Source organism: Epinephelus lanceolatus, chromosome 14, assembly GCF_041903045.1.
Source record: "Epinephelus lanceolatus isolate andai-2023 chromosome 14, ASM4190304v1, whole genome shotgun sequence".
Classification (NCBI taxonomy): Eukaryota; Metazoa; Chordata; class Actinopteri; order Perciformes; family Serranidae; genus Epinephelus; species Epinephelus lanceolatus.
The window spans coordinates 23,657,558-23,681,462 of NC_135747.1; the positions used below are offsets into that span (position 1 = coordinate 23,657,558).

Here is a 23,905-nt window from a genome sequence, read left to right on the forward strand (position 1 = left end):
TTCTATTTCTGAGCAAGAGGAAATGAGTCATTGGTTATCTTACCTTCCTCTGCATGGTAATAGAAAGAAAATAGTTTCTAAATGAAACTGCTCACAACAAGGTCTGTGGATTATCTTTGGTAACCATGTCATGATTTCTGGAAAGAGACATTGCTGTTGAGTTATTCACATGTATTTCTTGGTGCTTTGAGCACCACAAGCTGAGTGCCATCTAGTTCCATTATATTTGAGAGAATGCAGACATCTCTACAGCCAATATCTCCACCGTTCGGCAGCTCACACCAACATGATCTAGATTGATAGAAAGCACTACAGTTAAGAGGAAAAATATGTAGTTTTGATTTTGGAGTGAACTGTCCCATTAACCTAGTGAATCCTAATCTTTTTGGTTCATGACCTCTTAAGATGAGGCAATGTGTGTTGTTTTATTTTGGTTGAACTGTACAGGCTCCAGCAATATTATGACTATGGTTAACTATTAATCTTGTGAATCATCCCATGTCCCTTAGGATTTACCCAGTGACCCTAAAACTACTGCATTAAACCAACTGCTTCAACACTCCTTCTTTCCGTCTTGCTGACATTCCCATATTTGCTCTGATTCATGCCTCCAGTTCTGCTCAAAGTCTACTGCTGTGACCACACCTACACAACGATCCGTGTCCCTGTGGCCGCCTCAGTCAGGGAGGTCATCAGTGCTGTGGCCGACAAGCTGGGGTCGGCGGAGGACCTGCTCCTGGTCAACCTCAGTTCGGCAAGAGGTGAGAGCGGCGGCAGCTACATGTTAATCAAATTATTGGAGCTGACACAAGGGAGAGCCCGAGTAGGATGATATACTAATGAGTCCCTGGCTGATTTAGTGGGAAATTAGCTTCCTTTCGCGGGCTGCGAATGGCCGTGACAGTAGGTGCTAAAGAATGGCCTTTAAAGCAGCTTGAGAAAACCCTGAGCTCAGTTTTTGTCATGACATTCAGCACAAGGCTGTTGGTGTTTGTGGCTGCTCTGTACTGGAGCGATGTTCCATTGTTGTCTGCCAGAAAGCGCTAATGCAGCTCTTACTGGTCCACACTTGACCTCGCACTTTCCTTATCGAAGGCAAGTAAACAGATACAGAGCTTAAGCTGCTCTCTTGGTAAATGGCAAAATTATGTCAAGCCACTGTGGTGATTTCAATGTCTAAAGTCAAGAAAACTGTCCTGCCGACAGATTTGAGGGTGTAGGTTTTAAGGAATGTGCCATCAGTAGACTATAAGTTGTACAGTAGGTGCGTGATGTCAACATATTGACCCAGGGAAACATTGAACATTTGACTGAGGGAAAGACATTGCTGGGAACCTAAAACCCCTTAAGAGGTCTCCTTAATTAGTGACATTAACCCTTTGAAAGGCAAATGGCCTTGATTTCTTTCAAAAACCTGGGAAGAAGACTGAGCAAGGAAAGAGGAAATTACCCTAAAAATTTGTAAGAAATTGGTAAAAGGAGAAAATTCAAAATGTGAAAATTAGTAGGGTAAAAAAGGAAAGAAAGTTAATGACAAACAAACAAACACAATAAACAAACAAGACATGACCTGGACAAGTGCTTAGAAATTATATTAAAGCTGCTCTGTGGAGTTTCTACATATAAACCAATGTCCGTTACATTACAGCCACTGCCAAACGAGTTATTAGGATTATCATTGAACGCATCTCCACCACGCAACAGTCTCTGGTTTGCTTAGAAGCGCTATTGCCTCTCAGGAGCGACATTCCCGCCCTGTTGCACAGGAAACGACACATTTGACGTAGAGTTCAAAGAGCGCATGGAGACGACGAGGCTAGCAGAGTAGCTACTTTGTAACATAATTTTAAATATGTAATAATAATAATAATAATAATTCTAGATATAGTATTTCTCTAGTTTTTAAATTAAAAAAAAATTCTCAATCCATTATTTTTTGGCACTCTGTGTGACATTTCTTACCATGTTGCTCATTCTCTTTTTTCCCATGTTGGTTAAAATACTTGCGAAAGGCATCTGAAAGCAGCACAAGAAAAGTGGTGTCACTCCAGGTTTCAAAGGTTAAGAGGATATTAAGCAGGGGAATGTAGGACCCTGGGAAAATCTCTGATCTTATGATGGTGCTAGAATTTAGGTTTATTTTAAATTTAGAATTTTAAATTGTCTATAAAATATACATTGTAATGTGATGTAATTTCAGATAACGTCCGCATTAATTTTTGGCCTGCAGCCCTCCATCCTAATTAATTTTTTAACCTTTTTGGGAGGAATTTATGCACATCAAGCAGCTAGATGAAAAGTTAAGATATCAACAAAGTTCTTAGAATTCATCCTAATATTAATATAAATGTCTGTATAAGTTTCATGGTAGTCCATAAAGAAGTTGTTGAGGCATGTCACTAATAAACAGATAGGTTAACCTCATGGTGGCGCTGGAGAAAAAGTCAATAGATTACCAAAGTCTTTAGGTTTCATCCTCTGAGAACCATGAATGAATGTACCCATCCCACAGTTGCTTTATAAAGAGATCAAATGTTACATTAAGCTGAGAGTGTGCAACATTTTCCATCAAATAGCAATTAGAAATTTACATTTTTTTTAACCCTTGTGTGTTATGTTTTTTGTTCTGTAGAGAAAGTCATCTTCAAGCCCAACGATGTTTCAGTGTTCTCCACTCTCAGCATAAATGGACGGCTGTTTGCCTGCCGGAGGGATCAGCTGGATTCTTTGGTGGGTTAATCTCTAATTACACAGCACATTGTTATCATATAAAAGAGGGCTCACTGAAGCCCTGTGCATAGCTGTACATCTCTGAGACCCACTTTTTTCACATTATATACTGCAATTGTTAATGCTTTTAGAATCCGGCTAAGTTTTAGCAACTCAACAGATGTATTTATATGTATACATGGGAATGTCCTTATTGTGTGTATTTATTGTAAAATCAAACAACAGTATTTACTCTTATAAGTAGCTCAACTGCCATCTTGTCTTTTCTTTTTTTCTTTTGGCACGTGTTTATGGCACAGGAAGACACATGCCTTTGGTGGTCTTTGCATATATATATTTTTAAATTGCAAAACAAGAGTTCCTGGCATCACTTGCAGAATTAAATAGAATAAATTGCACTTAAGGGAGTGGACATTTCTTCATGTTTTAAAATAAAAATCCCTGAAATATAAACGGCTGTTATCTCTTGTTTTCTAGACCCCTTTACCCGAGCAGGAGTGTTCTTCTACGGGGTTGTTGGCCAGCTTTGAGCTGATGAGCTCTAAGGATGTGGCTTACCACATGACTTCCTATGACTGGGAGCTTTTTCACTGTGTACATGAGGTATGACTGTGAGACCAGGTGCCATCAGCAGAGCTTGTTCAGTACACCTGGCCTGTTTGAATGTTAAACATGACTTAAAGTGAATTTGGTTTGGTTAACTTTGATTTGATCCACTATTTTGTGTTTGTGTCTAATAGCTTGAACTTGTCTACCACACATTTGGGAGGCAAAACTTCAAGAAAACCACCGTGAACCTAGACCTGTTCCTGAGAAGGTTTAATGAAATCCAGTTTTGGGTGATCACAGAGATGTGTCTGTGTACTCAGCTCAGCAAGAGGGTGCAGCTTCTCAAGAAATTCATCAAGATAGCCGCCCAGTAAGTGAATGTTGTTTCACTATCTGTTCTGCTTTTCTTTGACTCAGCGTGCAGTTTTGTTTATTCACTACTCTAAAATACCTTTTCATGTTTTCTGTCAAAGCTGCAAGGAGTACAAGAATCTGAACGCCTTCTTTGCTATCATCATGGGACTGAGTAACCCAGCAGTATGCAGATTGACTCAGACCTGGGAGGTGGGTATCTGTCTGTGTCAGTGGTGTAGTCAAGACCACCTAAACCGAGACCAAGTCATGACCAAGACCAGTGTGTATTGAGACTGAGACAAGACCAAGACTTTGAGGGGTTTGAGACCAAGTCAAGACCAAGACCAGACCAGTCCCACACTACGTGGCACATACAAACAACAAATAAAGATTCCTTTTATGTAGTCAGATTTCATTATTGAGGATTTGACTGCCATTTCCTCCCAGACAACCACAACTTCTTCTTTTGTCTCCTGTGTTCATTCTCTTGGAGTGCATGTGAAGGGAAAATTCTAATTAGAAATGAGTCAAGTTATTGTTTGCATTTGAAGCGTGAAGTTTTACATCCAATCACAGTAACGCCGTTAACAAATAAATCAGACAATGCACAGGCAGATTGTTATTCTAATGAACTTCTGGTTAACTTTAAGTGTTGTCTTTTTTAACAGAAACTTCCCAGCAAATTCAAGAAGTTCTACGGGGAATTTGAAAACTTCATGGTAAGTTGACAGTACTCATTTCGTTCGTCAAAGCCTCTCCATCTTGAAATCAGAGTGTTTTCTGTCCAACACCAGCAATTCTTGCACTGTCAGCTAGTCAAGTGTGGGTTTAGCTGCATCATCCTCTGCTGGCGCCGTGATGGATTTGTTTCACACAGTGACGGCAGATCTCAGAACAGTGTGATTGTTTCCACAGGACCCGTCCAGGAACCACCGGGCGTACCGACTGACAGTTGCCAAGCTGGAGCCTCCCATCATTCCCTTCATGCCGCTGCTGATCAAAGGTCAGTGTCATTCACTTAATGGCTGTTTATTTTTAATGTAACGTCATTTTACGACACAGTTGTTCTGTTGTAGCATTGCTTCTCCAACAGATTTAATCATCTCAACAATTGGTCTCTTCTAGACATGACATTCACTCATGAGGGCAACAAGACGTTTATCGACTATTTGGTCAATTTTGAGAAAATGGTGAGGCTCTGAAGGTGCAGGTTATTGTTTAGATGGTGTAGTTTTTTTTAGCCACTCAGTTACTTGATGATATCTGTCGCTGATTATAGCTCTCTGTCTTCCAGCGGATGATCGCTAACACAGTGAAGATAGTGAGATACTGTAGGAGCCAACCGTTCAGTAAGTGTGCATCCCACATGAAATATCAAATGGTTAGATAACAAACAATACAATTAAAGGTACTGAATGTAACTTTTTACATATTGAGCATAGTGTTAGTTCAGGCAGGACATGATGTCAAGCTCATGCCAGCTACATCAGCTGATCTCAAACAGCCCAATCAACTGATGGAGCAGCTGATTGATGCAAGGGAGTCAGCTGATGGATCACATGATTCCTTTCTATGCAACCAACTGGCGAATCTCATTCAGGGCGCCCTATTTAAGCTGCTCTGGCCGCCTACTGTTGCAACTTCCTCTGCAAGCCACTTTGCAACCTGCCTCCACCCCAGCTCCTCCTTTTCATGCTGTGTCTGAGTTATCAATGTCATTTCTGTTTGTCATTGATGTTGCTCTGTTCTGTTCCCGAGGGTCTTTGCTGCTGCTCTCCCTGCCTTAGGCTTTCTGTGTAGGCGCATGGAAGGGCAGAGAGGTGTGCTCTCTCTGCCTTAGGCTTTCCTTGTATACGCATGGAAGGGCAGAGAGGTGTGCTCTCTCTGCCTCAGGCTTTCCTTGTATACACATGGAAGGGCAGAGAGGTGTGCTCTCTCTGCCTTAGGCTTTCCATATAGGCGCATGGAAGAGGCTTTCTGCGTAGGCCCAAGGGAAGGCAGAGGGGCCCCAGAACAGAGCCATACCGCCAAATATAATACTGCAAATGGAAATTACCTTTTCTTTGACTAAAGTGTTCCTGACTGAAATATTGATTGGTTTTAATTATCAGTGGGTAGCCTAAAAACTGAGACCTTCCCTGACTTTTTCGGTCGCCTATAACAGCCTGTGGATTGACTTCTGTGTAAAGGACATGATAAACCTTAAGCAAGAAATCCCTTTCTGACGGGAAGCCCTCAAGGCAAACTTCTCCCAACAGCGTGAGAGAAATAGGATTGCATTTTATTTTCCAGTATTCTGTCAACAGGATGCTGGTCAATCACTCTCAGTCCTGTTAGTCACTACTGGGGCTGATGCAGGTGCTCCCTTACAGCTATGGAGGGTGCTAACTGCAGTCCATGTAGCAGCGTCAGAGGTGTTCCTAAAATCAAGTTAAATACAGAACCTTTAAATTAAATTCGAGTTCTCTGATAACGAGTTCTCTGCATTTTAACATTTTTACTCTTCCTTGTCATTAAATCAGGTCCAGACTCACCTCTAGCCAGCAAAAACCACCCAGAAATTCGGACTTACGTACGTCAGCTCAATGTGATCGACAACCAAAGGACGCTAACTCAACTCTCTCATGGACTTGAGCCCCGCAGGTCTTGAAACCACTCAGGGACAGAAATGTTACACTCTGATGCTGCTTCACTACATGACATATGCTTACATTGGGATGAATTTACTCCAACACAGGCAATCATGTGGAGGACCTAATGACGTATCAGATAATGAGATATTGTTTGAGATGCCTGACTTGTTAAGCCTTTTATTACTGTAATTTGTGATACTTTAACAACAGTAATTGTTGGCGGGTGAAGTACCTCTCATATCACTGTGCTGCACCATCATCTCCAAGACAAACAAGAACCACAATTGAAGGAATTAACAATCTTTGGGGGGGATCTCATTCATCAGATTAACATTTCAGATGTAAACACTATGTGATGCTTTAAAACTGCAAAGTCTTGATATTCCTGATATTCAGTTGTTTCGTATCTTTTGTATCAAACAATATTTATACATATTTAAGTTTGTGAGAATCCTATGTGTTGTAAACTGTACACAAATATTTATTTTGACATCAGCATGCAAAGAGTTACTATGATTGTTTGCCTTTTTATTCATGTGAGCACATTTCTCTTTACGGTAAATGTCTGAAAACCTTTTGTGTGCTGAAAGTATTAAATATTTTAGACGTTTTTGTGTCACATTTTCATTATTGTTCTGTTTGGCTGTTTCATTAGTATATTTTTTTACAAACATAACATGTTAAGATAGTAAAACAGTTGTAGTTTGTTGTTTTGTTTCCTAAACAAAAGGTTCTGTTTCCAAACATCTCAGACTGACTTGTTAAGTTACTGTATGAGCCAGTTTCATTCAGGTTTGTCAGAGCACAATATTTGAGGCAAGAGAAGGAGAGAAACCTCCAAGCATAAGTTGTACTACTCAGGATTTCCTGGACTCAGCTTTTAAGGAACTTAATTATAGTTATTAAAACAATAGGGAAGTCTAATTCTCATCCCAATTTTTGACTATAGTCATTCAGTGCATTCAATCTTGGCAATACCACAGTGTAAAAATACTCCATTACAAGTAGAAGTCCCACATTTAAAATCTTAGTTAAGTAAAAGTACATAAGATTTAGCATCAAAAGACACTTAAAGTACCAAAAAAAGTCCACAAGAAAAGCACTGGAGCACTCAGATCACTTGTGATGAATTTATTTGTGACTAACGTTTTGACGCCAACTGCGTCTTCATCAGAGTCAAAAACTTTTTTTTGACTCTGATGAAGACGCAGTTGGCGTGATTTTGATCTATATTGTCCTGGTCTGAGAAGCACCGACCTCCAATTGCGGAAGGGCTGAAGCGCAAGAGATTCCCTCTACCAAAAAAAAGTATCCACCAAGCAGAACAGCCGATTTCACTCACTGGAATAACCAGGGGTGTAGCACCAAAGTTTGGGCCCTATGCATAAGCAGTCTCTATTGGCCCTTAGTTCCTTCTGTCTTGATTCATATTTTTCTTTTTCTTTTTTCTTCTAACAAAGTCAGTTTGCTTTCTTTATATTTCCTATGTTTCTTTTCATTTTTGAAACCCTGATTTCTCTTTCTTGGGTAAAGACATGACAGTGTACGCTGGTGCCCCAGCTGCATAAGCAGTCTCTCACTTGGCTTTCACTGCATTAAGAGATAATCCCATCTATGCCTTTCAGGGGTGAGAGGGGCCTCAGAAAGCTTCCACTTTTTATATATAAATATAATATATAATAGTATAGTATAAAATATAAAATAATTAAATATATGTATATTTATATATGTATATTGTTTTAATATAGTATCTATATTTAAATAATAATATACAGTAATAATTATTATAATAATATAAACAAGATAATAAAATAATTATTATAAATGAAATAATAATATAAATAAGCAAATATGAATAAGCTTTATAAATAATTTAAAATATAATAAATTTAATATATTTTCCTTGGGTAGCTGAAAGGAAGTTAACAGTGACCAATGCTGTTCTCGTAGGAACAACATTAGTACCATGATGATAATAATGATTATAATAATAATATATGTAACATAATATATAATAATACGTATACAATACAAAAGAATTAAATAATATTTACATTTGCATAATATGTATATTTATTATATCTATATAATCTTTATATTTAAATAATAATAATATGAAATAATAATGATGATATAAAATAATAATTATAAATGAAATAATAATATAAATAATATTTATAAACAATATAAAATATATTGTATTTTCCTTGGGTAGCTGACAGGAAGTTAACAGTGACCAATGCTGTTGCCGTAGCAACAGAATATTTCAGCGGGACTGACTGGTCCGCGGACCGCACTGGAAACACCACCGTCCCAGGACTGTGTCTTAAAAACACACACACTGTAGGAACCTGGAGTGTGTCCCGTTTGGTCCGGCGGGGGGAGCTGTTGCCATCGGGATAGTGACTGTAAAGGAGTCCACTCCAGTTCATGCTGTCTGCTGCTGCTGGGAGAAGTTGTGTAACCAGTAAAACAACCGCGGAGAGAGTGGAGACGTAAAAAAAACGTCACACGAGATTTCCCGGAACTCTGAACTTCTCCGGGTTTCTCACTGAACGGTTGTAGGAGCTGCTCTGAAGACGGAAACTTCACCCTTAATGTCGGTATGTATGTTTACAGACGTCAGAGAGGAAGAGTTAGACACAGTATTTCAGATGGTAGCTTACAGGCATCCATGTGAATAATAGTATGATGGTCGGCATGTTAATGTACAGTACACATGTTATATGTTATATTGGGGCTGTGGAGTGTGAAACGTAAAGCAGTGTAAATCATGGGCTAAGATAAGATAACAAATACAGTCATTATAATACTGAAAGTGATAGCAATGCATGTTAATTACCACTTTCTCAGTTGTTGATACAGCAAACTATGCCCTTGGGGTTTTCATTGTGACATCTTTTTAAAGTCATGTAATGTTAGCAATGCAAATTACCCTAGTAATCTAAGCCACACAGAGCCTGATCAATATCTAACCATGCACTCTAACATCATTGATTACTATTTATGGCAGTGTTACTAACATCTGGATGTGTCTGTGGTTAAATGTCACCACACTGCGGACTGTCACCCTACTATCTACCAGCTCTGTGTGATTTATTTTTCATTTAGTTTTGATTACATTAACAACCTGTGGTTTGACATATGGCTATCAGGCCGTCATTGTTTCAGTGTTTGCTATTAGGTGAGAACTGGCAGGAAGGAGAGCAGGAGTGCTCCCATATCCCAGTAACCCTGGCTTCTTGAGTGGACGGACAATGCTGTGGGCTGGTCCACTGAGCAGATTGCTGTGAGGCTAAGTATAGCATGAATACAAGTATATCAGTAGAAAGCAATGGGCCCCCCCTTTGTGACAATGGAGGCATTTCCCGCTGGGACAGAAAGCAATCCCAATGAAGACCCAGGTAACAGCCTTTTAAAAGCCGTAATTGCTCAGCTTGAAATGGGAAACCTATGAACAATACCAGAGCTACAATTTCCTGTAATGATGGAATTATGTCTTTTACAAGATGCTTTTATGCTGTTACAGACAAACAAAAGGATGTGATAATCAATCTGTGTGGACTCCAGTTTGGGAGCATTACGTTTCTAACCCTGGTTTACACAAATAACGCATGTACGGTCTGAGAGAATATGAGGTTTTCTCTTTGTTTTTGTCTTGAAACAGTCAGAGACAGTCGTTTTTTTTTTGCTCCCTTTGCTTCTGGCCTTACTTGTACCGAACACAGTAGACTGTGCTGGAATAGTGTGTGACTTTGGCTGCACGATCACAACATACCAGGCATGCCATCGTCCTTATACAAGCAGAGTCTGGACCCTGAGCTCATTGCTTACTGGTACTGATGATGAAGAGAGTGTTGTGGAGCAAAGAGATGACAGAGATAAACCCGGGGATATCACACTGATACATGCGGAATAATCCGCAGTGGCCCACGTTGGATTGTCGTCTAACCTTCTCACTCCCCAATGGGCTGTTTCAGAGTAAACTATTCTTTGAAGCATCTTGAACAGCAGGAGTACGTTTGTTTTACTCTACAGGACTTTGTTGAGTGAACCAGACTTCCTTCCTTCCCTGTGACCCCCCTCCTCAGAAGCAGACTTGGTGCTGAGTGTCAGTATGAGATGTCGCCTCCAAGTGCCTCTTTCGTGCAAATCAAGTTCGATGACATCCTCTTCTACGAGAACTGTGGCGGCGGCAGCTTCGGGAGTGTGTACCGAGCCAGGTGGATCTCCCAGGACAAAGAGGTGGCGGTGAAGAAACTGCTGAAGATTGAAAACGAGGTAGGAGTCATAATTGCCTGGGCTTTTCATATACTTTTTAATTGTCAGCATAGTAATCATTTTAATTGCTACCCCATTTAGCGGGATGTGGTGACTTCTGTACCCCTCACTCATGGTCATTATACACTCCCACTCACGAAAGACACAGTATTGCCAAATGAAAGAATGTATTTGGCCCAATTACAGCGGTTCTTGAGATCTCTTTGAAAGCTCGGGCTCATTGTCTTACAGACAAAAAAAAGAATTATCTTTGAAATCTTTTCAGGGAAATTGCATTACATCTGTTGGCCCGTGATAGGATGTTCAGAAAGTGATTTATGGTTTCTTTTATGAAATTGTAAAAGATCACAGATATCCATTCAACTTCACTCAAGTGTTGGAGAGATGATTGTTCACTGAAAATAATAATGTAATCCTTTCACATTGAACCAATTGTTCATTTAATTACAGTGTTTGGCTACAATTAAATGAATTGGTTTTGTCAGGTTTCTCTTCATCCTAGGAGTGGTTTCACCGTGATCTTCCTGGGCTAGTATGTTATAGTAATTTGTTACGCAGCTTTGTTGAATATTCGATTCTGATTGGTAATTACAGCATTATATGGTCTGGTATTTCTAAAGAGCAGACCGTTGCTATGAATAACAGACAGTCCACTACTTTGGTCTCGATCAGGGGTAGGCAACCTGCAGCTCTGGAACCATATGCCCCACTCCAGTGGCTCTCTGTGCCTTTGACAAAACTTATTACATGAATCTTTTTTTTTTTTTTATTTATCATTGTTATTGGCCTAAAGAAATTCTTACCTGCATCATATGTCACAGCTTGGCGCCTTTTCCTCTAAATTTCGCCAAACCTCAACAGTGGTGGCTGGTCTTGAGCCTCGCTAACTAGTCTAGCAATGGATTCCATATCCATAAAAGTAAAAGTCTCAGAGGAAAATACAGAATTGAACAGTGCATGGACAGATTTGTTTGCTTTCACTGCCAACGCTGCAATCTTCAACTATCAAATAATCATATATAGCCCACTGCAGAGGAGCCATCTTGTAGTAAAACATATTTTTGAATGCTCATTTAGACCTATTCTTTATATTGATAGGTTAATTTAGACTTAATACCTAGTCTTACCATAAGGCTTTAAATATGTTGTGTGGCTCCATGTTTTATAGATTGCCATGAAATTTTCTACAGATGGTTCCAGGTGGATGACGATTACTGACTTTGGTGATCCCCTGGATTTTTCCTCTACCGCCATCATGAGGTTGACATATGTGTTTTTTGGACTGTACTTGACTCAATTATGGCAGTCAAATTGGATTTGGCTGTTCAATTGAAATATTTGACTATTCATTCCCTTTTTCCACAGAGAGTTCTAGAGTTTGAGCAGGGTTCTCTGGGATGTTGAGGGTGACAGCAACATTTATATGGTAAACAAGCCAAGTTAGCCCTCCGAGGGAATGTGTGCTACCTACATTAACAAAGGATTGTAAATGTGCAACAACATTTTTTTGCTGAAATTCGTATTGTATGAAGTTGCTGTGAGCTGTAAATTCACCATGTCTAAGCAGAAGGCACAAGATAACATTATCTCATAGCCTGACAGGGCAGCTGCCTCCGTCTCACTTAGACTCCCCCTGGGTCTGGGTCTGCAGCTGCCTGTACTGGAGAGCAGTGTAAAAAGCGATGAGCAGCTAAAGCTGGGGAACCGAAACAGTCTCAGAAGTACACTGCACACTGACTGACAAAAACAAAAAATGACTGCTCAATTCAAAGAGTTTCAGTAGACTGAGGGGTCTCAGACTCATCATTCAAATCTCCAACTATCAGCCAGTCCTTGGGTTTTTTACTGAAATGTCTCAATAACTATTGGAAAGATTGCCACAACATTTGGTACAAACATTCATGATCCCCGGAGACCAATACTTTAACCATTCATCCAGTACCATCACCATGTCTGAATTTCATTAATTTTTTCAGTACTTTGGTTTGTGACCAAATGCCTGCAAAAGTAATGACACTGACTTTCAGTCAGCACCCTGTAGCAACTCAGATTCAGCCAGGCGAACCCCATCGTCTGGGGTTCAGATCCTAGACTGCTTGACTCCCTGCCAGATCAGCAAACTTTCTGTTGCTGCTGTTACACAGGTGTGACCCAGACCTTAATCTGGAGTTTGCACTGGCTAAATTCCAGTTGTTACAGCCACTATGGAGGTCAGTCTTCAGAGCTGCGGCTTGCTCTTCTCCCTCTAAAGTAGTCTCCTAGGCGGGGAGTGAGGCGGAGGGACTGCATGGTGCACTAGCTAGCTAGCTGAGCTCATTTATCTTGTCTTATTTGTGTTCGGTTAGAGAGAGAGCAGGAGGGGCTGAGGGAATCAATTTGTTGCACGAAACTCTACAATGAAATAAAATGTATCCATTTTAAATACTAAAAAATAGAAAGGTCACCACAAATAAAAATAAATCAATGTATGGGAAACACTGCACTGATATGATGATGTTCAGACATTTGCATAGTAATCTGTTATCATTAAAAAGTCCTGTTTTCTTCTCGTGTGTTCATTGTTTAGGCTGAAATCCTCAGTGTCCTCAGCCACCGGAACATCATCCAGTTTTATGGTGCAATCGTTGAGGCTCCTAATTATGGAATCGTCACCGGTAAGATGTTTTTCTAAAGCCTTCATATTTTCACCCTGTTACGAATACAGTACGTCTCAATGATAACGGTTACACTACAGAGCTAGTGGGCTATTACGATAGAAAATGCAGCAGCTGAATCTGTTTGCATCAGTTGCAGTTTGCTCAACACTGAATGGTGCAGAGGTTTCTATGGAAGCATTAGTCAATGCCAGAGGGTTCAGGAAGTGCACACATTGATACAGTAGTGGTGTGCCCCTGTTTTTGTGTGTGTGTATTTAGGGTGGAGGCTGAGAAGAATAAAGCTCATGTAGCAAGGGGCCCTCGGTGTCACTGCACAAACTTTCACTTTACTGTGGATGTATCATTTAAGTTTTGTAGCATTTTAAACCCTCTTCTGCTGCTGTTTTGTTTCTTCTTGTAATCACAGTGATCTCCCCTCTCTCTTCCGTAATGATAAATCTCTACATTTGGATTTAACCACATCAACTGGGCTCTTTTGTTTTGGAAAGTGTTTCTTAATCGGCCCTTTTATTTTTGCAGTATTGCCTATCATTTTTTATACCCACATACTGGGCACTGTACTGATGATGCCCCAAATTACAGGTTAATGATAATTAACTACACAGGAATATTAGTATATATAATTAGGGCTTTAACTACTACTTTCCAATTATGATTAATCTGTCAGGTTTTTTTGAAGATATGTCAACTGTTAAGTCTATAAGATGTCAGGAAACAGTGGACAGGAGAGCCTTGCTAGCCAAATGGTTGCAGTGCACCCCCCGTAACTGCAGTGTTTGATTTGGCCGGGGACCTTTGTTGCCCCCTTGTTTCTTGCCTTGCTCTTCACTGTTTTCTGACCAGTGAAGGCAAAAATGCCGAAACGATTCTTTAAGAATAAAGAAAGAAAGAAATTAGTGACCAAATGTTCATCACAGTTCCTCAGCACCCAAGGTGACATCTTCAGATTTGTTCAATCTTCAGCAGAAAACCCCAAGATATTCAGTTTACAATGACATTTTGAGCAAATGCACACATTTCAGAAGCTGGAAACAGTAAACGTTTGAAAATCTAGCTTGATAAATGCATTGGAACAATAATGGATGGCAATTGTTTTTTTGTCAATTGACTAATCGAACAATCAACAAATCATTTCAGCACTATGTGTAACTGAGATTTGATTTGCAGTTGCATAAATAAAGAACATTCCCTCCATCTAAAAGCAAAACAAACAAACTCTTAGCCTTCATGTAGACAGGAAGTTGTGTTATAGGCTCACATGTTTACTCACTCTACAGCACAACTTTAGAGTCTCTTGAGGTGGATGAAGAAATACCATTTCTGTTTGCCATTAATAAAAGGTCTTTGTCACATTCAGGAAACCTTGTGACTCACCACAGGTCATATGATTTTAATGCCATGTCCATAGTGATTGCTCGCCTTCCAGGAAAAAGTTAAAAACACAGTCAGGGAAAGTCAAAGCAGCCCTTACTCACATCCTGAACAAGGAGTATCGCCTACCTAATCTTGTGCACTATACACAACATCCCCCATAATAATACATTAGATGACAGACTCTTTTGTCTAAAACACTTTATTCTAAATGCATTCAAACTTCATAGGAACAGCAGCTAGATGTCATCAAAAATCTCAGCCTAAACAAACAAGTGCTGTAGAGATACAGCACAAATAAGTACAAGAGATACAAAGTGTATATAGTATATAAAGTATATAGTGTGCAAGTGAAACTACACGTTTACTGAGAGAATATAGCTTAAAATTTATTTAATTTTAGTTTATTTGTATTAGCTTTCTGGCTAGTTTGGCAGTCGGGCTGAGACTTGGATATAGGAGTGTTAGACAACTTTTCATCAAAGTCAACCAGATCGATTTCCGTTATCTGTTAAGCTGAGCAGCCACCACAGACTCTACAGTTACTTCAGTTGTTCCACTATCTGCCATTTCTGCTACTGGGGTTAGTTACTGCAATTAACCTATTTTGATTCTCTTCAATAACTGGGGATAGCTACCGATATCCTCTTCCTATTTTGGTTACACAATGGTTGACGCACTTCTTTTGTACCTTAAACTGAGCCGTCATTTTCCTGGGAGATCGTACCTGGTGGCAGACAGTATTGCATAGTGAATGTGAGGCTCATAGGGAACAATTCTAAACACCGATGGGGTCAATATTTTGTTGCTGTTACAATGCGCAATCAACATTTACGTACTTTATAATGATAAGTTCAAGCAAAAAATGTCTATTTCCATTTTAAATGAAAGTGCACAAATTATAAGCCCATGGTAAATAAAACAACAGTGGTAAATGAATAAAGAAAACATGTCAAGACAAAGTAGATAAATCTTTTTTTCTGTATTGTCCCATGAAGTGAAATTCGATATGCATACATAGTTAACATTACCACACTTACAAATACAACAACAAGTCTATAAGACACTCATAGATAATAAAAACCATAAACCATTAAAACACTTTAAATAACAAACACAAAACTGGTATCATTTAGATGTGAGGTCCTTTAAACTGTAATTTAATTTGGCAGTGTTCAGTGTTCCTTTATTTTGTGGATTAATTGTTAGAAACACAAACACCAAACCTGTGTTTCAGCTGGCAAAACTACAAATAATGCACACACAGAGTTATGTTTTCTACATTTACAAATTGTCCTCAGTCAAGTGAAAAAGATAAAACACACCATCATAAAAAAAAAACAACAAAATTGTTTTATGCAGTATAACTTTCCTGTCATTCACATCAGGATATATATTATTTTCTACATCACACAAATTAAAAAAAAATCTTCCTGTGTGATGAGGTCATGCATCTTAAGCATGACCTCAGTCATCTCAGGTCAATTCCACAATTTCAATAACCTGAAATATGTCCTTTTATTGAGGAATGGAGAGTTAGAGAAATATTATAAAATATTATAAATTGTAAAATTGTGCAAGGCAGCAACTGCTGCCTTGCACAATTTTACACTGGAACTGATGTTGGCCAACTGCTGACTCAATAGAGTTTCCCATCATACACTCACACAGCTGTATGCCTTCCAGGTGTATATCTTTCTATGCTTTAATTTTTAGCAAACGCAAGGTAACTTACCTGCTGTCAGTTTACATGTGACTTTACACAGATTATGGATTCAATGGTTTTGTATCTCTGCATATTCATATACTCTGTGTATGAGCCAACACAAGTGAAACAGATAAACAGATTTTTCTTAAGAGAAAAAAGTAGATGACTGTCATGTAAAATCATGTTCTCAGTGTCTGCAGCTGCATTAAACTTTATGCAAACCATGCTTTCTATGTAATAGCTGTTTGTAAGAGAACTGTTAAAGGGCAACACCACCTAACTTAGGGATTCCAATATGTTATTTCTATGACCTAAGAAAGTTTAATCAGTATTTGTGAACATGAGCTACTCTCTCTCAAGGACAGAAACTAGAGAAATAAGTCTCAAACTTGTGATATCATAGGGTATAAAGTCTGGAGCTGTGTTTTGTGGACCCACGGAATGTTTTCTTCCCATCCATCCATTTTCAACTGCTTATCTGAAGCTGGGTTGGGGGACAGCAGGTTGAGCAAAGTATTCCAGACGTCCCTCTCCCCAGCAATGCTTTCCAGCTCCTCCTGGGAGGCATTCCCAGGTCAGATGAGATATGTAATCCCTCCAGTGTTTTCTGGGTCTGCCCCGGGGCCTCCTTTCAGTTGGACGTGCCTGGAACACCTCTAACGGGAGGCGCCCAGGAGGCATCTTGATCAGATGCCAGAACCAACTCAACTGACCCCTCTCAATGCAAAGGAGCAGTGGCTCTACTCTGAGGTCCCTCCGGATGTCCGAGTTCCTTACCCTATCTCTAAGGTCGAGACCAACCACCCCTCTGAGGGATCTGCAATTACCGTGCCAAACTGCAGATCCATCTCACGCTCCATTCTACCCTCCGTTGTGAACAAGACTCCGAGATACTTGAACTCCCTTGCTTGGGGCAGTAACTCACTCCCAACCCGTAGGGGGCAATCCACTGTTTTCCGCATTAAACCATGGCCTCATACTTCGAGGTGCAGACTCTCATCCTTGCCGCCTTACACTCTGCTGCAAACTGCCCCAGTGCATGCTGGAAGTCATTGTGTGATGAAGCCAACAGAACCACATCATCTGCAAAAAGCAGAGATGCAATTCTGAGGTCACCAAACCAGACCACTTCCTCCCCTTGGCTGCTTTTTTTTTCTTTTTTATACCCAAATTAACTTTATTCTTTTGTAGTGTTCTCAGTTCTGAAGCAGAAAATGTGCCCATGTACTCAGGACATTCCCCTGCCTGTGCTCAGTGTCATCTGCAATATCTTTACTAATTAATTGTCAATGGAGCAGTTTCAGACTTTATACCCTCTGACATTACAAGCTTCAGCACTGTAGTTTTTGGATTTTGGAGAGAGCTGTTCATGTTTAATAATATTTTTGGACTGTCTCCGACCACAGGAATGACATGTATGAATCTTGGAAATGGGTGTAGCTCCTCTTGAAGTGAAAGCATTTGAAGTTGTGATCACTAAAAATGAAAGTCAGGGCACATGGCAGCTTAGCAGCTGCTGCAGTAGTGAAAGAGTTCAGTTTTGTTGTCAAGGAGCTGGTCGCTTTCTCTGTTTATCAAAGCAGAATCTAATTAGCACCAGATACAGGAAAAATGTTTATGGCCATCCTGTTCATACCATGTGCACATTTATCAGCTCTGTTATAAATTTCCTCTGTCTGTTGACACACAACATCAGACTGGGCAGTTCCGTCTTTCTGTTTGAGAAACCTGTTTATCTCTGTTAACCTGCATGAGTTTAACCAAATCTGCTGTCACTCAGGAACCTTATAAACCTAATGAATGAAGGTTAGTTGTTGTTTTGGGGTACAGGTACGTTTGCTTGTACAATACACTGCAAGGCTGTTGATGTTTTTTACACAAACTGATTCAAACTTGTCTGTGACATTACACTAATAAATGATAGATGATAAAATGGAAGTGCAGTTTACAACGGAGCCACAGGCAGCCATGTCATCCATGGAATGCTGATGAATGTGTTAAAGTACAAAGTGCAGAAGCAGACAGGTCTTCACTTGCACACACTCAGGTGAAGTCAGCTGAGTTGATTTGTATGTCTCCTGTCAGCCAGCTTTTGCTGCAACGCTAATAAAAAAGCCATGCAAAATCTACACTCGTGATAATAAAAAACATTGGTGCATTTTATGATTGTTTATTAGACTCCTGTCGCGGCGCCCGTGCATGTTTACATTACTGTGTTGGATCATGATTGGGTTATTATGCACAAACAGAGGTGCCCTGCTGTTTCAGCTGGTATGATAGTGCTTGTTTATTTTTATTCAAGGGCTTTACCTCACAAGACGTCTGTCTGGATTTAGCAAATATGTTGATTTAGCTGCTCTCAGTATCTTTGTGGTGAATCAAATCTTTAATCTGTATGTTTTGCACAGTTTTGTGAGGGGGTGTTGGAAAAGGCTGCATGGTTGTCAAGACCCTTAAGAAGTGCCCTATTTGAAGTGTATGAAACTTTAGAAAACAGAGCAGAAGGGCTGTTATTTTGTGTTCTAGATATAGCTGATAACATGTGGGCTCCTGAGGGAACAGGATGGCTCATAGCGTTCACTTACACTGTGATAAATTGAGCTCATCCCCAGCGACAGGTCAGTGACAGGAGCAAACTGTAAACAACACATTGTCAGCTGGCTTCCAGCAGGCGTCTGGCAGAATTTCAATTCTCAATTGTTTTCACGTAATGCTCTTACATACTGCACTCACATGTACAATGTAACGCCTCAAGAGAACAGTTTTGTCACTGTAAGACATTTTAGCATCACAAACTGTTAATCTCTCCCAATGATACAAACTCAAACATAATCTATGTCTCCACAGAGTATGCGAGTGGGGGATCACTGTATGATTACCTGTCCAGTGCTGAGAGTGAGGAAATGGACATGGGGCAGATCATGACATGGGCTGCAGAGATCGCCAGAGGTAAATGTGACAATTATTTTTAGTCAGTAAATAACAGCTGAACAATTGTGCCTGTCAATAAAGTGTCTTTGTATAAATTAATTAAGCCTTTACTTTTGCAGGGGTAAGTCATTGAGAGCAACCTCTTGCCTGTTCACAGTTTTACAAAATAACAATAGGTTACACACCTGGTTGATGATGCTAAAATCCAATTTAAGAACAGCAGTTGTAATAAGTAACCGATAAATATGACAAATAAAACAGATAAAATTTGTAGGAAGTACATTTTTAAACTGAAGGAGGATGGCACAGTATTTTTTTTTGGATAGCAAACAGTTGTAATAAAACTGTGTTATGTTCATATTAACTGTCACCAATGTCATTAGTCAGAGGAAATGAAGCCTAGAACAACAGTTTACCACATCCTTCTTCTGTAAAATATTTTCTGTAAAAAAGTTAACCTTGAGTTCAAGCATCTTTGTCTTACCCTTACTTTACAGTATTATGACATTCAAAATAATGTAAATAAATGGAGGGGGGAAAATGACAAAAGCACAAACTTGTTTTATTTTTCATATTTTTGTTTAATGCAAGATTAAAATTAATGGTTTTGGATGCAATTAAAACTGAACTGTAAATTATTATGGACAAGATCAATTGTGTCTACAAACAGAGTGTCTACAAACAAACAGAATAAATAATCATGAACTGATACAACCCAAGGTTATTAATCTAGGCTGTTAAAAATGAGGAGACCCAAGATTGAACCCTGAGGAACACCTGAATATATGTAAAGCATTTTAGTGTTCATATCTTTAGCTACAACACCTTAAAAAGTGTTTGTATCCTGTCATATCCTAAAGTCAGTTTTTATAAGAATCTCAACATATTATAAAACATTTTCAACACTTTTAAACAGAAGCACTTTGTTATTGAATTCAAACCCATGGAGTTGGTGGAGAGGAAGGAAGCAACCAGACATGCCTGCATGGGAAGCTTTACGCTACCCTTACCAAAGACCACTGCGTTAAAGAAAACTGTAATGGATAGAGCCATGTCGATTTGGAATAAACTACCACTGCACTTAACCCAGGTTACTCATAGGATTATTTTTAAAAAGAAAATAAAACAGCAATTATCAAAAAAGACATCCGTTTTACCAGCATATGATGTAATGTTTGTGAGGGTTATGTGTATTTATGACACTCACTTGGGTCAACAACAGTCAAATGTAGCTCATGCAGTTACATATAATTTTGTGAGCCTCAGTTATGGGCTCTATTAGTCGTCACTGCGGTAACGACTATTGGGGATCCTGAATAAAGAATGCTGAAGTGGTACTGCACTGAAGTCTGAAAACCAGATTGTTTTCAGCAGGTTAAATCATACATTTTGGTAAGAGACAGCCATTGCTGTGAAAATATTAAAAATATTTTACAAAGCAAAAAAGTATGATTAAAAAATAGGACACGTACATCCCCAAAGCCCACTGGGTTGGGTTCTGGATCACAAAGTATCAAAAGCGTGAAAAAAGAAAAAAGCGATCCGCACTCCCATATGCAATTTTTTATTTTGCGTGACGTTTCGAGCGTGATGCTCTTCCTCAGACTGCTAAATTAGCAAATAAAAAATTGCATACGGGAGCTCTTGTGGTGTGCGGATCGCTTTTTTCTTTTTTCACGCTTTTTTTACAAAGCAAAAAAAAAAAGTTTGACTTTTTGCTGTGGGATTAAGTCCTGATTTGTTGCAGTCAGTATTGATGCTCACAACCAGTGTTTGTGTGCTTTAGTGTTTGCGGCACTGTAGGTGCACTTTTACACTGAAATATAAATAAACAAGAGTCAAGGAGTCTTGATTTTGCTGATTATTGACTTCCTAATAGTACACATTTCTACGTAAAGCTTGGGCTCTCCCTCAGTGCTCCTCTACACATACAGTATTTCAGACAGGATGAAAGATGCATTATTTTCCACCAGTGTATACAGGAGCTTCCACTGATCTGCTACTGAAAAACATCTCTTTATTTCCACTTTAGGAATGCACTATTTACACTCAGAGGCCCCCGTCAAGGTGATCCACAGAGACCTCAAGTCCAGGAATGGTAACAATTTTGATTTCCATTACTCTCTTTTTGTGTCTAAAACAACATTAATTCCTATATACATGAATGCTTCACATTATTTAAAGTAAATATTGACTTTTATTTTCCCTTTCAGTTGTTTTGGCAGCAGACAAGGTTCTCAAGGTAGGTTTTCACTGTGACTTACACCCTGTAGAGTTTCATCTCAAATACATTTTGCGGAACAGTAAGCCAACTTGAATAAGGTGATTTTTGTCTGGTGTCTCAACTTTTATCTGAAAATTTGAAGGGAATTTGAGCATGAGATACACTGCTGGTATGTTATTTACCTACAGTATGTGGACACAAGAGGGCAGTGACTAACTTAGCATGTTCAAGAAACCACTGACAGTATTACGGGGTGCTTTACTGTACAGTAGGTGCTTCGGTGGATGAGACAAGTAGAAAGGGGATTTAACAAAAACTCATGACAATATATTGTACCTTTTAGAGTTAGTATATTATGGAAAGCTAATCAGGAACTACACATATTTCAAAACCTCTTCTGCATCTACCTGATGTATCATAGAGACACATTTTCTGAAATGAAACAAGAGCATAGTGTGCCAAATTGCAGTGACGAAAATAGCCATTGAGTCCAGGCCTGAATGATGTGATTAGAGTACAGCAGATACCCCCATTTGTAGCATTTGCCAACACCAGCATCAGATGCACACTTACAGATTATTATAGTCACTGTTCTTTTCAGTAGGAAAAATGCACTTCTGGTTTGATTGGTGCATAATATTTACATTTTTCTATAAATGGTGGGCATGGATATGAAATTTTGATTTAGGTGCAATTGTGATGTTAATTCTGTTTTTTTGTTTCTTTCTGTTTTTTTCATCTCAGATCTGTGATTTTGGGGCATCCAAGTTTCTGACCCACACAACACACATGTCCTTGGTGGGCACGTTTCCCTGGATGGCTCCAGAGGTGATCCAGAGCCTGCCTGTGTCTGAGACTTGTGACACTTTCTCCTACGGTGTGGTGAGTGACAAGAAGGACAGGAGGGGAACGCAGCATTATCATATCTCTAAAATAATTTTTAGGTTTCACATACTGTAGATCATTGTTTTGGCACGTATTGCCATTGAAGAGTTCAAGCCAGCAATTGTCTGATTGACGCATAGTGTGTAGGACAGTTTCCCTTTTTCTGACAACTGAAAGTAAGTTCTGTGGACAAATATTCCTAAATGTTGCAACCTGGGAAAAGTGGCAACTGGAGGAAGAAGAGGATGGACATTAGGGAAGATACATAGAGACATGAAAAGCATAGAGAAACTATAAGTAGCCACCTGTTTCAGATGCATCTGAGGGTATATGAACTGAACATATGTAGATATTTTTAATTTAATTATAGTTCTCCTAAATCAGTTAAGAGTCTACTATTTGGCTATCTAAGAAGCAGTTTTGATGGAGTATACTGCCCCCCTTTAGCCCACAAGAAGTTACTTTTAGCTTCTTTATACAAAGTTTCTAAGTTTTGCTTTTTACTTAAAATGTTATGAGTCATGATTTAAAAGTTAAGACTGTTTATCGGACCATTTCTTTGAAGTTTTGTTCATGCTGTTTTGGTTATTCTACAAAAAGTGTCATCAAATCCAGGAAGAAATGTATTCATTATGGCACATTAAGATCACATCCAGAATGGATGATTGAAAATGACAGTGAGACTCACAGCCTGAGACGACCCATTTATAAAATGCGTTTTTGCCTTAAAGGAACAATTCAAGCGACAATAATGCACTTTTATTTCTGTCTGTAGAAAAATCCTATGTAAAATTTAATCAAATACATTCAAAACATTTGTAGAAATTGCACTGAAGTCACTCATTGCATAAAAACACAACAACCGTCAGTCAACCGGTCCTGCTGATATTTTCATTTCTGCATTTCCCTCTCTGCTTAAGTGGACAGTAGAAGTTATTGTGACCTTTGCAGAATCCTCCTGCAAACTTTCTGTCTTTCTTTTTTGGACTCTTTTGTGAAGTTGCGGCTAAAGATTGTTGGAAGTAGTTTCAAAATGGAAACCAGTTCCCTTTAATATGCTTAAAAATTGCAGTTCTTATTATACAAGAGTAAATCACTGATATAAGTTCCAATGAAATAACAAAATTTCTGTTTCCTCTGAAATACAGTACGCAGGATTTTGCAAGCTAAACAGACAATATTTATGATTGCAATGAGCGCTTTTTATGCCAGAGGTACTGCTAAATGATTGCAGACTCACAGTTAGTATGCGGTTTCCCTTCTCAGACACTTCTCTTAGGAGCTGAATTCTATAGTAAAACACATACATGTAATGAGAGGCAGCTGGCAAGTGCAGAAATGCAGAAATGCAGTACACATATACAGTGGAGCTCTTGGGTTTTTGGACAAATGTTACTCCTCTACCTTTTCATGATCTAATTTTTCAAAGATGTTGACGCAGGTTGTTGCTGAATACCACCTGAGAAGCATCTAAATGAACATGGGAGTGCTGTTATTGTGCTTCAGAAATCATGGCAGCCTTTAATCGTTGTTGGAAATCTAAAATTAATATTTTTGTCTATTTTGTATGTTGCATTTTGTC

The 23,905-nt window shown here is 39.1% G+C and overlaps 2 protein-coding genes across 8 annotated transcripts in view; both read left to right on the forward strand.

Moving 5' to 3' along the window:
• Positions 1–6,876, forward strand: part of rapgef4a (Rap guanine nucleotide exchange factor 4a) — a 61,595-nt gene extending 54,719 nt beyond the window's left edge. For all 4 annotated transcript variants that reach the window (XM_033618103.2, XM_033618104.2, XM_033618106.2 and 1 more), the window contains 10 exons: positions 615–761; positions 2,633–2,730; positions 3,208–3,333; positions 3,471–3,649; positions 3,753–3,843; positions 4,302–4,352; positions 4,549–4,636; positions 4,759–4,823; positions 4,928–4,982; positions 6,156–6,876. In XM_033618103.2, the coding sequence (XP_033473994.1) occupies positions 615–761; positions 2,633–2,730; positions 3,208–3,333; positions 3,471–3,649; positions 3,753–3,843; positions 4,302–4,352; positions 4,549–4,636; positions 4,759–4,823; positions 4,928–4,982; positions 6,156–6,283 (1,028 nt within the window). In that variant the 3' untranslated portion in view covers positions 6,284–6,876. The remainder of the gene's footprint in view (positions 1–614; positions 762–2,632; positions 2,731–3,207; positions 3,334–3,470; positions 3,650–3,752; positions 3,844–4,301; positions 4,353–4,548; positions 4,637–4,758; positions 4,824–4,927; positions 4,983–6,155) is intronic.
• Positions 6,877–8,714: 1,838 nt separating this feature from the next.
• map3k20a (mitogen-activated protein kinase kinase kinase 20a) overlaps positions 8,715–23,905 on the forward strand; it is a 31,320-nt gene continuing 16,129 nt past the window's right edge. Inside the window, exons 1-7 of one of the 4 annotated variants that reach the window (XM_033618109.2) lie at positions 8,715–8,869; positions 10,358–10,547; positions 13,114–13,201; positions 19,131–19,232; positions 21,247–21,312; positions 21,428–21,456; positions 22,183–22,320. In XM_033618109.2, the coding sequence (XP_033474000.1) occupies positions 10,389–10,547; positions 13,114–13,201; positions 19,131–19,232; positions 21,247–21,312; positions 21,428–21,456; positions 22,183–22,320 (582 nt within the window). In that variant the 5' untranslated portion in view covers positions 8,715–8,869; positions 10,358–10,388. The other 3 variants (XM_033618111.2, XM_033618107.2, XM_078174505.1) reach the window with 3 other exon arrangements.